Here is a 16,071-nt window from a genome sequence, read left to right on the forward strand (position 1 = left end):
CGAAAAACAATTAGCAAATTAATATAGTTTAATTTGCACTTCTATTTTAAGGCTTAATTTGCCTTAAAGGTGCTGCAAAGTGTCCTCACACCCCAATCTACTTAGAGGCCATTAGGAAATGAAAATATTTGCATTTCTCAATTTGCTCTTCTGCTTAACTTTTTTATTTCAATAGGCTATTAAGATAATGTGAATGACTGGCTTTGTGGTGTTGTTTTTTTAAATAAAATGTTTGTCTGTTCAGGAATTAGGCATAGGTCTTTAGTATCATTAATTTAATAATAATATATTTTTTTAAATCCTCCCTAAAAAACTCAAGCAGCTGGCCATTTAAGAGTACTTCCAATAAGATGAGCACAGAACTTACTGACCCTTAGAGCTAGGGAAGGAAAGCTAAACTCGGTGAAATTTGCATACATTAATAGGCCAGGTGGTTTTTTGTTTTGTTTTATTTTTCACTGGTGACCTTTGGGAACTGATACTTAACTGCTTATGTTTTATTTTAAAACTACTTGTTTTATTTATTAATTTTACATCCTGAAGTGCTTGAATCTGAAATAGCACATTTCCCACCAAACTCTTGCTCAAATTGAAAACTTGACATACCAATCTATATTCTAGGGCCCTTTTAAGAACTATCAAATAAACCATAACATTCTTGGGAAAGAGGGAGGATAAGCTGTCAGTTTTTCTAGGTAGATGGAGGAGCTGACGAGGCAATCCTCAAATTCCTATCTTTTATGCTAAGAGCTGTATTCTGGAGTTCTTTAAGTGAATAGGAATGTTGTATGTTAGTGCTGACAGGATTCTTCATCACCTAACACCATCATTACTCAAAGGTCTGATATTACTATTGGCGCATTTTATGCACGTTACACTCACTTCCTATTTCTACAATATTTTCAGAGGAAGTATTTTTACCCTAACTTGCATTCTCCTACTATCCTAGTAATTGCAGTCCAGAAAATTCAGTCTTACAAGCAAGTGGTTTCCCAGTCACGTTCTACTGTTATTTTATTTCTTAACCTGATAGGCTGCAATGTAGTCTACTGAAGAATAAGAAGAGCTTAATTGTTCATTGCTGTATCTGCAGCATTTAGAACAATGCTTGACCCACTACAGGTGCATATTTGTTGAAGGACTTCTAATCCCACTGCTGAGTAAAAAATATTAGTTTTGGGGGAACTCAGTCTAGGTGATCCCTTAAGTTTCATTCAATGGTACAGTTGTAAAGTATTTATTTTGGCTCTAACTGCTCTGAAAAATAGTGGATGAAAATAGTGGAATGTTTAGACTAATCAGTTGGTGATTATAAATAGATGGCTCAAAAGACATTGGTATTTATTACTAATCGTGGGGAGGGGAAGTGTCGTGTCATAAAGACAAAATTAAAAAGCCTTTTTTATTACTATAAATTACGTTTTTTGAACACGTGACCTCAAAGGTGGCTTAACTAAGTCATTATCCTCATTCTATCAGCACTGCCTAGAACAATGACTGGCTCATAGTATATTCAATACCAGTTGAATTAATTGCGTAATATTAACATTCCTTTTGAACTCTAGAAGCAGCTGGGTCTTTACTCATCCTTAGAAAGCGATGGAGCAGGAACCAGAAATCCCTTAAAAGGTCAGAACCACTAACAAGGCTGAGCTAAGCTAATGGGTAGTACCAGTCTGGCTTCAAATATTGAAGGAGAGGGAAGAGGACCCAAAATACGCGTAGAGAGAAAGAGACAGAAAAAAAATCAACAAAAAAACAAGCGTAAGAGGAAAGACGTTTCTACAGTGGAGTCTGGCAGGAAATCACCACAATTACCGCAGGTCAACCCTTGTCACCAGGCGGTCGCTTCGGCCCAGATCCGGCTAGCACCAAAGCCCTCGGGTACACAAACCCCACTTTTAAAAGACAGTTCGTCCGAGTTCCTTAGCGAAACCACAAACGCCTAATTCACAACCTAGCCTCCATTCTATTCAAATAACGCAGCCAATAGGAGAATCCTCCCTGAGCAAAGGACTCGGCGGAGCTGAGACAACCCTGGAGGAAGGACTGCTCTGTAGAGAGCCGCCATACAGCCCGACTACTGGCCTCCGGAACCTCAGGAACCCTCAGCTGGGCAGGACAACCTCCCTTCCCTGTCTCCGCCCTTACAGGTTGCCCCCGCCCCCGCCGCGCAGCCGGGCGGACAGGACCACACCCGCTTCCCTCCGGTGGCCTGTCCGCCCCCGCCACAGTTCGCGGGAGTGCTCTTCCTGGGGCGGGCGCAGGCCTAAGGGCGCATGCGCACTGGCCGAAGGGCGCCTCCCTGCCCGGATCTCGCGAAGTTACGTTAGATTGGCCGCGGCGGGTGACGGGTGGCCGGCCGGGGGCGGGAGGGCTTCGGCGGTAGAAAGGGAGGTCCGCTCTGCCGGGCGCGCCGCCCCAGTGCTCTGTGGGATACTGGAAGTCTCGAGCGTCTCCTCCAGGTTCCCAGCCCTCGTCTGGCCCGCACTCATAGAAACAGTCACACACCCCCTGCCTCCCCTCTCTTCCCTCTCCGCCTCCCCCTTCCCCCCCTCGCGATAAGAAGACCCGGCGGCAGGAGAGGGGATGAAGATGGCGGACGCGAAGCAGAAGCGGAACGAGCAGCTGAAGCGCTGGATCGGCTCCGAGACGGACCTCGAGCCTCCCGTGGTGAAGCGCCAGAAGACCAAGGTGAAGTTCGACGATGGCGCCGTCTTCCTGGCTGCTTGTTCCAGCGGCGACACGGACGAGGTCCTCAAGCTGCTGCATCGCGGCGCCGACATCAATTACGCCAATGTGGACGGACTCACTGCCCTGCACCAGGTCTGTGCGCCCCGCCGCCTGCTCGCTGACCCTGCGGGTCCTCACTCGGCCTCCCGCCGGGGCCTCCCCTAGGCTCCGGACTTCCTGAGGCTGGGGGCGGCAGGAGACTCCCTGCTGCGGGGTGAGGGGGCGGCTTCTCGCGTCGGAGGGAGGGAGGGAGGGAGGGAGGTAGGAAGAGAGCCGGTGGAGGCAGAGCGCTGGGGCTTGAGGCCCCCTTCAGACCAGTTGGAGTTGGGAACTGGCTGATTTCCGGGGCAGAGGGGAAAAGGGACTGTGGTCGGCTTGTGGCTCCAGGGCCATATGTGGACATGTGTCTAAGATTTGGGGTCGAGACCGGGAGGGTTGTAGTGTGGTTGTGCCTGGGCTCCCATGTCAGGGGGACGGGAGATGCTGAAGAAAACGACCAACAAGGGGCATTAGGGACACTTGGGCAGATGGACGTCTTTGGCTTATATTTGAGCATTGAATTTGTTGTAGTCTTTAGGACTTGATTACAAATGACAAATGATGATGATGATGATGATGATGATGATGATAGTAATCGAGAGCCCTAAGCCGAGTGCCCTGAGCGAACGATTTCCTGTTTTGTTCTTTATTACTCTTGGTCACTGGGGAGGGTAAAACGGGGTGTAATTAGCTGATCTGCACCGGCTGAAAAGGAGGAGATGGGGGTAAGGAAGCGTTCACAAGGGCTTGCCCACCGCGGGAGCGGAACGTCCTGAAGAGTCTCTTAACTATTTGAAGAGTTTGCCGCAGTGTCAGAGATCCTTGAGCCCCAGGTCCTGGGTGTGCACTGGAGTTAGAAAGAAAAGAATAAACACGGGGCAGTCTTGTCAAAGGCCGTTACCATGCTCTGATTTTTCATTTGGGGGTGGGAAAAAAGAAAGCTGGTCTCAAGCTTTTCTCAAAATGGATGCTTTGTGCATGTTAAAGTTTTATAGTAGTCCGATTGGGATCTCTCAATGTTAGCCAAATAAGGAGAAACTATTGGCAATCCAGAGATAATGTTCCTTTGCCTTTAACAGGCCAAAAGCAACACAACCACGTAGAATTCTGCATAAAAAGCAATTTTTAAGTGATGGTAATAGGTGACAAGACATAGACTCTTTCCATTTTCTTAGTGGGCACTTGGAATTACTAGAAAACGACTTTACAGCAAAGCTTCCCCTTACATTGTAAGGCTTACAATGCAAGACTTGTATACTATCTCTAAGTTGCCTTCGTTATATGTGGAAGACTGCAGCTTTATTTTGATTAATACCATAAACAAAAACTTGTTTGGGAGGTTGAAACTTAAGACTGTATTTTATGCACATTACTTTGCTCCCTTTTTAAAAGAGAGGTGTGCGGTGGCATTTTTCTTTTTACTGCTTCCTCTTTAGGGAATGATCACTTTAAGTTTTATTTAATTGAATTCTCATATCAAACTTGGCTTATAGCCTTTGTTTACAAAGTTGACTGGATGAACTGAAATGACTGACAAATTGCAGGACAAATCTGGAATCCAGAGTGTGGCACCCAGTAAAAATATAGCATGGTCTTTATATCTTTCTCTGTTCCATTAATTTAGAGTCTGTAATGTATATCAAACTTTTTATTTGGCTGAGGTTTATTTTAAGGCATAGCGTAACTGGATTCTTAAAAACATGGTGTTGAGAATTAAAGTAAGTTTTGTTATTAAAAATGATAATGCAATTAATTATATAAGATGAATCTTTTCACATTTCTTTCAAGTGTGATTTATACATTTTAGCATGGAATTGATTCTGAAAGACAGTTATATGCTTGAGGTCAGGATACAATTGGATAATGGTTTACATCATTATGTTTTATTAAAATTGTCAAACAGAAATTTAAAGTTATTACTGTTGTGGAGGAACCCAATTGTATTGGCTTGGAGGAAGAGAAAATACACATAACAGGCTTCTTAAATGTTTGGTTTTTTTCCTCCTTCTCAATTTGGACATGTTGCAAGAATTATCAGACTTATCAGTGTCTTCCTGATTAACTGAATTCAGTGGTTAGTTTGGATCATATAGGTGTGTAGTCTTTATTCCGTACTTTGTTTTAGCTGACAAGCACTGAAGCATACATTTCCAAGTTTATGCATAATATCTTTTTGTACTTTATCTGCATTCCTTAAATCAGTGAAACCAAAGTCTTTTAAATATTAAGCATTAAAATTTTTATTCTGTTTTCTCCACTGTCATTTCTTTTATTAAATAACTTGTTCTTTTTTCCCCATAGTGATTGTGAGCACAAGGAGTTTGCCTGAAGCAAATTCAGGACAACAGATAGTGAAAGGTGATAAATAAAACTCTTTTTAAAAGAATCGCAAGAAAATGTTAGGCTTTTAAGGAATCTCTTGAATGCTGCTTGTTTTAAATACTTAAATTATAAAATATAAAGTTGACCCACTGATTTGTTTTATAGTCCTTGAATAGTTGTTTTTATTTAACCTCTTGAAAAATCATAGAATACCTAAAATGTTTTTACTAGATTAATTATTGGTTAGTCTTTTGGAATATTCATTTCCTTTTTTTTTTGTTTTGATCAAGTATCCTAAATTTCACTGTCAGGAGAAAAGTTTCTTAGAGACTTCACAACACACAAATGTTAATCTAATATTTTACTCCCATTTTTAATATAAGCATCTTAAATTTACAAGTTTCTTTGTTAATTGTTTAAATGGGCTATCATTAGAAGTTACAAAAGATAATTAGTTTTCAGTTGTTTTTATGTAGAAATACAGAGGGTGCCAAAAAATGTATACACATTTTAAGAAAGGATAAAACTGTATTGAAATTGTAATATTTAGTATATACTGATAAAAGATGAATGCAAGTCATGTGTATACATTTTTTTGGCATCCCCGGTATGTCTTCCATATAGGAGAAAAAGCAGTGTTTCTTGTCAAATTTCTTATCCTGTTCTCTAGAATAGCTTCCCCTCACACACACAATCCCATAGCTGGAAAATGTATAGATATTATGATATAAACATCTGATTTTCTAGAACTGAGGTCTACAGTAGATTTTCATTTTTACATTGGGCGATAATCAGCTCTGATGTTATAACTACCTGGTAGAGTTTTATACTGTGTGATCTGTATTTCAGTTTATAAAGGTTTTAGGAGAGTAGTAATAGAGCTTTCTGTATAATGCTTTATTGCTTATTCTTACTTATACTGATGTGCGTAAAATGCAGGACTGAGATATCCTCCAGTAGTTTTTAGTTTGGCCTTTTGATTTTACCTTAAAATCTTAGCTACTTCCTCTGTGCCAGTGACTTCCAAGTCAATTTCCAGTTCTCGCATTTCTGCACAGCTCCAAGCCCTCATTTTTATACTGATGAAGTATTGATTTTAAACGAAATACTTATTCATATATTGTGATTTTATATTTAAAAATATCTTTTAGTTGTAATATAGTAAATGGAAATCACCCCCATTGCCATAGAATAGCAACTACTGTACTGTATTTACATTTATTTACCTTCGTGATTTCCTCAGAGGCTCTTATTCAAACATGGATTTTCATAATTGTAATTGAGTTATATAATCTACTTTTATCACTTCAGCCTGAAAATGAAACTTATCATTCTTCACCAAGTCTGCTCTTCTCATTGATGCCTCTGTTTCTGTTAATGATGTCATTAATTTCTAGATCAAGCTTTAAACATTTTAATTGTTTCTTCATCCTCTTGTTTTCATATATCCAGTCAGCCTTCTTCAGACTTTTCTTTGCATCAGTTCTTTTCCTTGCCACTCTCACTATCAGCTTCGTTCATACCTTTATTATTTTTATCCCTATTGTATAGTAATAGCTCAATGCTTTCCCCACCTCTCCTCTCCCTGGTCCAATCCAGCTTCCATATTGCTATCAGATTAATCTTTTAACGATATCACTCTGTGTCACTCCTCTCCTTAGATTTGCATTTAAGGTATTTCATCATTTAGCTTATACCTGGTGTATTGCCACTGTGTTATATCCTTTACACTTTACTTTTTTATTTCCATGCCTTTAGACATGCTTTTTCCGCTGCTAGAGTATCCTCCCTCTCCTTTGCCAATCAAAATCCTAGTCATTCTTCAGGGTTCAACCCAGCTGCCAGCCGGAAGGGATCTTTCTGTCTTTTGAATTCGTGTAATACTATGGCACTGGAGAGACACTCTGTCCTCTGGGCCGCTCACTGTAACTTACACTTTGCCTTTCGGCTGCTATTAAGAGGGTTCTTACTAAATAGTGTTTGTTAAGTTTGTCTTTCCTGGGTGATTCTAAGGACCCAGTTTTCCACATTTTTGTATATTAGATGCTCACTAAAGATTGATTGAATTGCATCTTTTGCCTTGTATCGTACATGTGAAGTTTTACTGTTATATGTATATTATGAGATAAGTCTTTAAAACCTTCACATCCAGATACGTACTTAAAAGTATTGTTCTACTATGTGAACTTTTATGTTTATAAAGAAATGAAAAACTTTATTGTGGATTTTCTGTATTTTTTTAATATCTTGAGATTTTAAAATAGTCTTAATATTAACCTCCTTCCTATTAAAAAATCCTAAACCAATTTAAATCTTGGTTAAGTGATAGAAAAATATTTAGTTGAGTCATTAATATGCTACCTCCTTTATAAGGGCCTGAACTAGGTCCCGTAGCAGAATACAAAGAATCAGGTCCATGTTCTATGCAATTTTAATTTTAAAGCACTAAAGTCTTCCTTTTACTTTTGAATACAGACTCGCAGATAAGTTTGTATTAAATCCTTTCACCCTTAAAATACAAATTTTATCAACTTCTAAGGGAGCTATTTGAAGCTTCTTTGTAAAAATATGTGACACCCCTCTTGTCAGTAAAAGGAATACTTTTGTGCAGTCTTTTCTTAAGTGCTTAATCTTCTCAGCCAATCCGTTTTCACTGAATTGTAATCTGAAATGTAACTCTTTTTTAAAAGTATTCTAATAGGGCTACTTAAAAGTGTTTTCCAACCAGAAGGAAAGGAGGCTGGACGCAGCTGATACTAAGTCTCTTGTTAAACAATAGTGTAATTGGTATATATGAGACATCTATTTAAAACTGAATATAAAATTTATAATTGTTTACCCTTTTTTTGGTGGGGGATGTTAAGATCTTGGAAGAATATTGGATTGCTTATAAATAACATTAAAATCTGTATTTAAAAGAATGTAGTTTAAATTATTTTCTCTACATAATTTTCTTGTTAGAAAACTGTTTATTTACACTTTATGCTGATGGCTCTTAAAATGTTTTGTTGAAATCATTCTAAATCCATTTTTTAAAAGTCCCCACCTAAACAAACAAACACACAACTTCTAACCCCAATCTGGCCCCTCACTTCCTGCAAATAAATAGACAACCCTAGCTATATATGGGGTGTGCTGGTAGGGCATCAGTGCCTACAACTGCTGCAGTTCTAATGCCTTTTCTGCACTTGCTGCCTTTGTGCTTCCTGGCAACAGTTTTGTGGTCTGACTTTGAAGTGTCACAACCAGACCATCTTTCATGTGCCATAGCTACAATGTGACTGCAAGCTGTGACTGAGCATTTTCTCGTATAGCCAGGTAGAAGCACTAGCTGGAATAGAGGAAATTTTGTTTTCATTATCCATTTGTTACCATATATACAAATACTCTTCACATTAGAAAAGTGTACCTTAGGAAAACCTAGTTAGGTAATTTTTAATATATAACTGTTTAGGAACCTTTTGGGGCGGATATATAAAACATTGTTTTGTTACTGCTATAACATGTTACCTCTTGACACTTCCCAAAGTTGCTATTTTTATTGCATCTCTGCCTGCAAAATATTGCCATTTTTACCCCCACTTTTCTTTTGAAAGTTTGTGAGATTCCATAATCATGTTGAAAGGATGGAGTTTTGGCCTTTGGGCATACGCATACATCTTTGAAAGGTTGAAGACCTCCAACAGTCATTTTGTGTTTATTTAAGTTGGGGTTAAATATGTAGTAACCATGACTTATCACAGGCTTTTATTGAGGAGTGGAATTGGCTGGTGAACATTTGCTGCAGATTTGTTATATGTGAAACACTATGGAGGTGCCTTCACAACCAGTATCTCATTTAATTCTCACAATGCCCCTCTTCTCTTGATCAAGGTTACTAAGATAATAAACGTCAGAGCTGGGTTCTAACTCAGGTCTATCTAGTTCCAAAGCCCAACCTTAACACTATGCTAAAGGTCTTCTTTTAACTCTGAAAAAGAAAGTATGTATTCTTAAATCTTCCTGTCATGGTTGATGATTGGTAGTTGGAGGTTTCCCCCGTTAGCAGAAAATCAAATGAAACACATGCGTGTACGTAATTTTTCTTTCATCTACTTTTGTTTTAGTTAGCCAACACTTTTAAGACTTTCTATGGTAATTGAAAAGCAGTAGTACTATATCTAAATTAATCTCAGAATCTGTCCAAAATTTTAAGAACTGCCAACATTGTGTTTGACTAACCATTATGTGCAGAATATTTGATCAAGTGCTTTGGGAAATTGCAAAGGAAGTTACAACAGCAACAAAAACTTTTTTTTTTTTTTAGGACATAGAATTTAATCTTTAAACATCTTAATTTTCCTTTATCCTAATAACAATTTATATTGTTATAGGCATTTGTATATACTCATTTACAGTAAATGCTGTATACATACACACATTCTTAACTCTTAATGAAAAGAGATACATTTTAGTAAACTCATCAGTGATAGTAAAATAAAGATAGGAAAAAAGGAAGAAAAACAACCTCCAGCTTGTCACTACCATTTAGCTTAGTCTGCAGTTTACTTTCTGTGCAGTGATTATTGGTATTTATAATCAGGACTTGAGACATTACATGAGATGCTAATAAAGGGACTTGAATTAATTCCTGAATTAGCAAAACAAACTTTTTAGTGTTAATCATGTTTGAATTTAATTGGAAGCCTATTTTTAGTAGGAATATTCAAGTTATAAGAATATTCCATTCCTTAAATCATTTTGCAAAATTTAGCCAAATTATATTTCAGGTCTTAACTTGGAAAAGGTAATAGAATTCTTTTTTTCCTTATTAGTAATAAGTGAAAGCACCATTTGAAATGTATTTTGCTTGTTGCCCATCAAATCATTGATTCCCAGAGTTTTACATATTTTGGACCAACAACATATTTAAAAAACGTTTGATGACTAAAAGAGGATGGCCTAATTTTTTTTGCCATGTTAGGGCATTAAAAACAAGCTGGTCACCTTCTGTCATCATTTCATAAAGAGAAAGAATATTTTAAGGATATAGGATATGGATATATCTGAATAAAGGACAGTGGGGACTCTTGTCAGTCTATGATATTGCTATAGTGACAACAGATATTCTTGATGCTGTTTTATGCAAGTAGAGAGAGTAATTGAGGGTGAACAGATTTCATAACTGTTCCCTGTGTCCTCTTGGGTAGGCTATGATAGAGTGCAATTGGTATGGCAGGCTAGATTATCAGGGTGCAAGTGCTGGCCCCTGACCACCCAATAAGAAGCAAAACGGAATTTACCTGAAGAGATTCAGAAAATTGGTGAAACCTTTCTTTAGGTAACACTGGTTTCGTATTTATACTCCTATAAGCCTTTGCACATGTAATCTTCCTCTGGAATGTATTTCCCAGCTTATTTATATTAAGGGACAGCTCAAAGCACAAAGTGTGGATTTGCTTGAGCACTGGGGCACACAATGATTGTCTTACTTACTGTTTAAACCCCTGTTTGGCACTTATACACTACCTGCTATTGTTAGTATATCTTATCTCCAGACAAATAGTGAATTCCTTCAAGTAGGGACTTTGATTCCTTTTTCTTTAAATCCCCTTTGGTATTTGCATTTTTTTAAAGCAGGTGTACAGTAAATGTGTGTTGATTAAGAAAAAAATGAGCACAATGTAAACTAATCTTGTGAAGAGCAGAGCTCATAGAAAACAAAATGATGACAGTTTATGTGGGTAAATATAACAGAGCTAACAGACATTAAAAATGTTCTAACAAAAAGCTTATACCAATAACTTTTATAATACTTATAATGTAAAGGCACCCATTATTACAGTCAAAGTTTGGCAGGGTCTTAGATTTATTTTTGAAATGAAATATATTCCTGATGGTCGATATAAGTAGAATTATGCTTAGTTTATGTAACATTTTCAAAATGAATTTCTTTAAACAATTATTGGATGTTCGTTTAGAAAAGGAATCCCTGACGTACTGGCATTAGACACTAATTCATGTTTCCCAACAATTTTAATCACTTTTTTTCTAAATAATAATTTCACTATGGATCCCTGTATGTCAGTATTTTCTGACCTTATTAGTATTTTGGTTGTTTATCTTTTCATTGTTGCGCTGGCTAACCATAAAAAGACAAACTTGAGCTCTGTGTAACTGCCCTAAGTGTGCTTGCTCGACTTGAATGTTTTTTCATGGGTGGAGACATTCCACATTGTCATGTGTTATATAGGCATTTCTGAAATGACATTCAGTAGAAACCATGGAAAGAAGTGAGGCATTCCTCAGCTGTCACCTTTTTAGTAATCTATTTAAATGCATTATGTACATTGAGTGAGATATTCTGCAAGGAGAGCTTCACTGAATAAAAAGTGTTACTTGATTGTTGACTCATATTTAAGCTGAAATTACATTTTTTGTTAATTTAAAATATGTTCTCTAAACAGAAATCATAAGGTTATAGAAAGTTTATGTCATTTTCTTGAATACTTGCATAGTGCAAAGGAGAAATTTTTTGAGATATGAATTGATACCCTCTTAGAAGTTAACCATGTGGGAAAGGGTATTTTCCCGGATTAACTGTTAAAACACCCCCCCCACACACACACACTCCCAATTACCTTTACTTTGTATTAAATATGCTAAAATATATAATTTTATTCGCCTTCAAAATTATTTTAGATAGTTATAAACTTATTCCAATATTTATACTTTTGCTTGGAACATTTCTGGAAGTCTTCTATTCGAGTTTGAGCTCAAGAACATTCTTTTGAATATTCTCACCTTTGAGTTTTTTGTGTTTTTTTTTTTCTTTCAAGAGAGTTTTTAAATTTTGAAAATGATGGTAATTTGTAGACAAGTTTAATGGATAGGTAGATCGTGGGTAATCATGGTTAAATACTGTCAGTGACTAGATATTTTCTAAAAAGCTTATTCCTAATTGGAACATGATTATAGAAAGGCCATCTTGGATTTTAGTTAACTCTTGTTTGGACTTCATATGCTTTAGAGTTTCGTTATGATTAACCTAGTGTTCTTCATTTGGTTCTAGATTTTGCATGAAATAAATCAAAGTTATAGCTTGTAATTTGAACCTGTGTGTGTGTGTAGGTTTGTGATTTCCACAAAAGAATTTGATGTTGCTGTTACCAGATCATGACACTGTATTTCATGAAGAACTATTGTTTACTCAAAAATATGTTAATTTGTACAGTTTTTCTTAAAAAGATTAGAACAGATGACACATTCAGCAATTTTCTGTATCCTTTCCAAGTACATGGAACAACCTTCATAAAAACTTTGCCTCCTGGTCAAGATTTTTTTTCTTTTCAGAAAGTCTGTTGCTATTTAACTCTTCCAGCCATCACTTTTTACAGTAAAATGTCTTTAAATGTCTGATTTTCATGGTTTTATTTATGTTGTACATGAAAATGCCTTAAGTAATTATTAAGCCTTCAATGCCTTACCCTTGCTTTTTGTCTTCCCTATCTTTATTTTTTAAAATGGATTACTTTCAAGTTTATTTACTCTTCTATATGTATTTTATCTCAAATAAAAATTTAAGAAAAATATTTAATTAAAGCATCAAAGACAAATATAAAAAAAGAAATTAAATGCTATTCAAATTCTCAGGCCTGAGGGTAGCCCCATTTAAAACTTTGGTAAACTCCCTTTATCTACCTGTAATATATAATTTTCTGTAATTATTCTTAATTTTCTGGTTTAAAACCTGCTTTTTAAATTATGCAGTTTTAGAAATATTTGTGTTAATGAATATTGATATTACTGTTTGTGTATATGTGTGATAACACATGTCCACCCCAAAATTTATTTTCCTAGTCATCTGTTGATGAATATTTAGTATATTTCCAATTTCTTTTTATATGATGAATATTATACTATGTACATCTTTGCTCACATGTGACATTGTGTTTGCTAGGGTTGTTTCTTAGAAATTTTACCTGCAATTTTATACATTTTGCTCAAAATAACATGCTGTTTTAATGCTTATTTATGCAAAATACATTTTCAGTAGTGTATAGTATATCTAGTATAGAAGACTAGCCTTGAAAGTAGTCTTGCTGACACCTCTGCTATAGTCTTAACATAATGGTGTCATCTTCCTTTTCTAAGTCTTCCATAGGACAGTCTGTTTTATTACTGTTAGTGTGTGTGTATTTATACAACTTGTAAGTTTTTAATATATTAAGCAGTATTTTATAGATAATGTGCTATTCATTTAAGTTAGTGATTAACTCATTCATGCAACAAATATATAAATCATTATTTACAGTATGTCTGGCACTGTGCTAATCTCTAAACACAATGAATGGTTCCTGCCTGTATGTGGTGTAAAATTTAGTGGGAGTGGCAGTGCGAACAAATAATTACAATTTTAGTAAATGTTGGAATAGAGGTTTGGATGAGATGGAAGTTTGCATTAGGAGGACTTAGCTAGAATGTCAGAAAAGACATCCCTGAGAAACTTATGTTTAAGTTATAGGTAACTTAACAGATGTCTTGAGCCCTGCTCCCTCTTTCTGTATCCTCTGAATGCCCCTGTTCAGTTTCCTTTTTGATCTATTTCTTTCTTAAAGAAGAATGTTTCAAGGTTGTTGTATGATTCTATTTTTTTTCTTTTCCATATCATTCATTCTTACAGTTTCAACTGTTTTCTTTTTATGTGATCTGATAATCCACATCTTATTTTTAACATCATTTTTAATATTAATAACAAGTTAATAATAACTTTCATTTATTAAACTAAAATTTCAGGGTCATCATCTGTTTTCTCTTCACTTCTCACATTCAGCCAATAACTTCCATTACATGTTACACCTGAAAAAGAAATACTCCTAGATTCATACTAGCTTTTATATATTCATATAACAGAATTAAAGGCCTACTCTGTGCTATACACTGTTAAGTGTTGGAGGGATCTATTTCAAAGCAAAACAGATATCAGCACTACCCTCATGGAGTTTACAGTAAAATGAAATTACTTAGCCATCAGGAAAGTACAAATCAAAATCGTAACAAGGTACTTTTCTACATGCACTAGAATGGCTATAATAAAAGCAACAGATAATAAGTATTGATTACGGTATAGGGAAATTAGGACCCTTGTACACTGATGGTGGTAATGTAAAATGGTGCAACCACTTTCAAAACATATAACCCGTATAACCCAGTAATTCCACTCCTAGGTGAGTAGAGCATATATTCATGAGAATTGAAAACATATCTGTACAAAAAGTGAACATTAATGTTTGTAGCAGCATTATTACTAATAGCCAAGAAAAATGGAAACAACGCAAATGACCAACAGCTGATGAATGGATAAATAAAATGTGGTCTATTTTGTAACTGGAATCAGTGGAGTATTATTGGGCAATAACAAGAAACAAAGTACTGATAGTTGTTACAGCATAGATGAATCTTGAAGATATGCTAAGGAAAGGCCAGTCACAAAAGACTACAAGTTATATAATTCTGTTTCTAGGAAGTGTTTAAAATAGGTAAAGCTATAGAGATAGAAGATAGATTAATCCTTGTCAAAGGGTGGAGATGTTGAGGGGAAGTGGGAAGTGACAGTTAATGGATATAACATTCTTTTTTAGGGTGATAAATATGTTTTAAAACTGATCATAGTAATGGTTGCACAATTCTGAATATACTAAAAACCCTTTTAATTGTACATATGAAATTAGTTATTGTATGATGTGTGAATTCATATATGTCAGTAAGCTGTTATATTTTTTAAAGAATGAAATTACTTGTTTCGATGTGTATTCACTACTAAAAATTGAGGCACTGGCAAAGGCTGTAATAATCTGCCCATTCCCCAATCCTTTCCTAGGCTTGGTATTTGTCACTGCAGTTATGATGGCAGCGAAGACAGCCAGACATTCCTGCCCTAACACAGCTTGCAGTGTGTGTACGAGGGTATATAAATAAATGTACTGGCAATTACACATTTATGTAAGCCACGTGTAATGATATGTAATGGTAGTAGTATAGAGTGCTATGGAAGTTCATGAGGAACATTTCACTTAGATTTGGCGAGAGGGAATGAGAAAGTTGATGTTTGAGCTGCTGAGTGATGAATTGGCCCAGGTTGTGAGGGAGGGAAGAGTTATGGGAAACTATTTCGTAGGGAATAGCATATGCAAAGATTTGAACCGAAATGTTGAAGGATTTTAATCAGGTTAAATGGGACATCAAATTGTCTCTTCAAGAAAAATCTCTTTGGCTGCAGTGTGGAGAAGCACCTTTTCAGTGCATTTTTAAGGACAAGACTGGAGGCAGGGAGACTAATTTAGGAAGTTGAGTAGCTACGAAAGATGAACTAGCTTAGTGGCAGTGGAGTTAGAAAATAATAGATGGACTTAAGAAATATTTAAGAAGTAGAATGGGTAGGAATTGGAAGTGGATTGGCCTGAGGGAATAAGAGTCAAAGATGTGTGTGCACTTTTTTTCTGGTTTGGACAACTAGGTGAATGGAGGTGCTTTTCACAGCAAGTATTCACTTAGTAAATAGTGTGCTGACTATATAGGTCAGGAGCAGAGTATATTTGAATGATAATGGGGAAAACAGGCAATAAACAAGTACAATCAAGTGTAAAATGTGTGCTAAAGCATATACAGGATGTTGAGCCAGCATGGAGTTAGGGGTTGCCTAACAAGAAATAATATGTCAAAATCTTATTTGGAGGTGTTTTTGGTTTTGTTTTGCCTGTGACTTAACCTGTTTTCTTAGGTCTTTCTGGTTCTCAGAAGTGTGAATACCAAATAGAAAACAATTTATGAGGCTACAGAAAACCCACAGGAGGGCCGGCCTAGTGGCGCGGTGGTTAAGAGATGGCTTGTGTCGCCAGAAGGCCCAGGTTTGGATTCCACATATGAGGGCCAGTGACACTGCCCTCTACAGCTAAGATGCTGAACAACAGCTCAACCTGGAGCTGGGTTGCCGTGAGT

General features: G+C 36.6%; 1 protein-coding gene across 13 annotated transcripts in view; it reads left to right on the top strand.

Moving 5' to 3' along the window:
* The first annotated feature begins 2,325 nt into the window (after nt 1-2,325).
* PPP1R12A (protein phosphatase 1 regulatory subunit 12A) overlaps nt 2,326-16,071 on the top strand; it is a 162,845-nt gene continuing 149,099 nt past the window's right edge. For 2 of the 13 annotated variants that reach the window (XM_019630451.1, XM_019630442.1), the window contains exon 1: nt 2,375-2,826. In XM_019630451.1, the coding sequence (XP_019485996.1) occupies nt 2,590-2,826 (237 nt within the window). In that variant the 5' untranslated portion in view covers nt 2,375-2,589. Of the gene's footprint in view, nt 2,827-16,071 lie in introns of all 13 variants that reach the window. The other 11 variants (XM_019630441.1, XM_019630450.1, XM_019630447.1 and 8 more) reach the window with 8 other exon arrangements.

The sequence above is a fragment of the Hipposideros armiger genome, unplaced genomic scaffold, assembly GCF_001890085.2.
Source record: "Hipposideros armiger isolate ML-2016 unplaced genomic scaffold, ASM189008v1 scaffold_913, whole genome shotgun sequence".
NCBI lineage: Eukaryota > Metazoa > Chordata > Mammalia > Chiroptera > Hipposideridae > Hipposideros > Hipposideros armiger.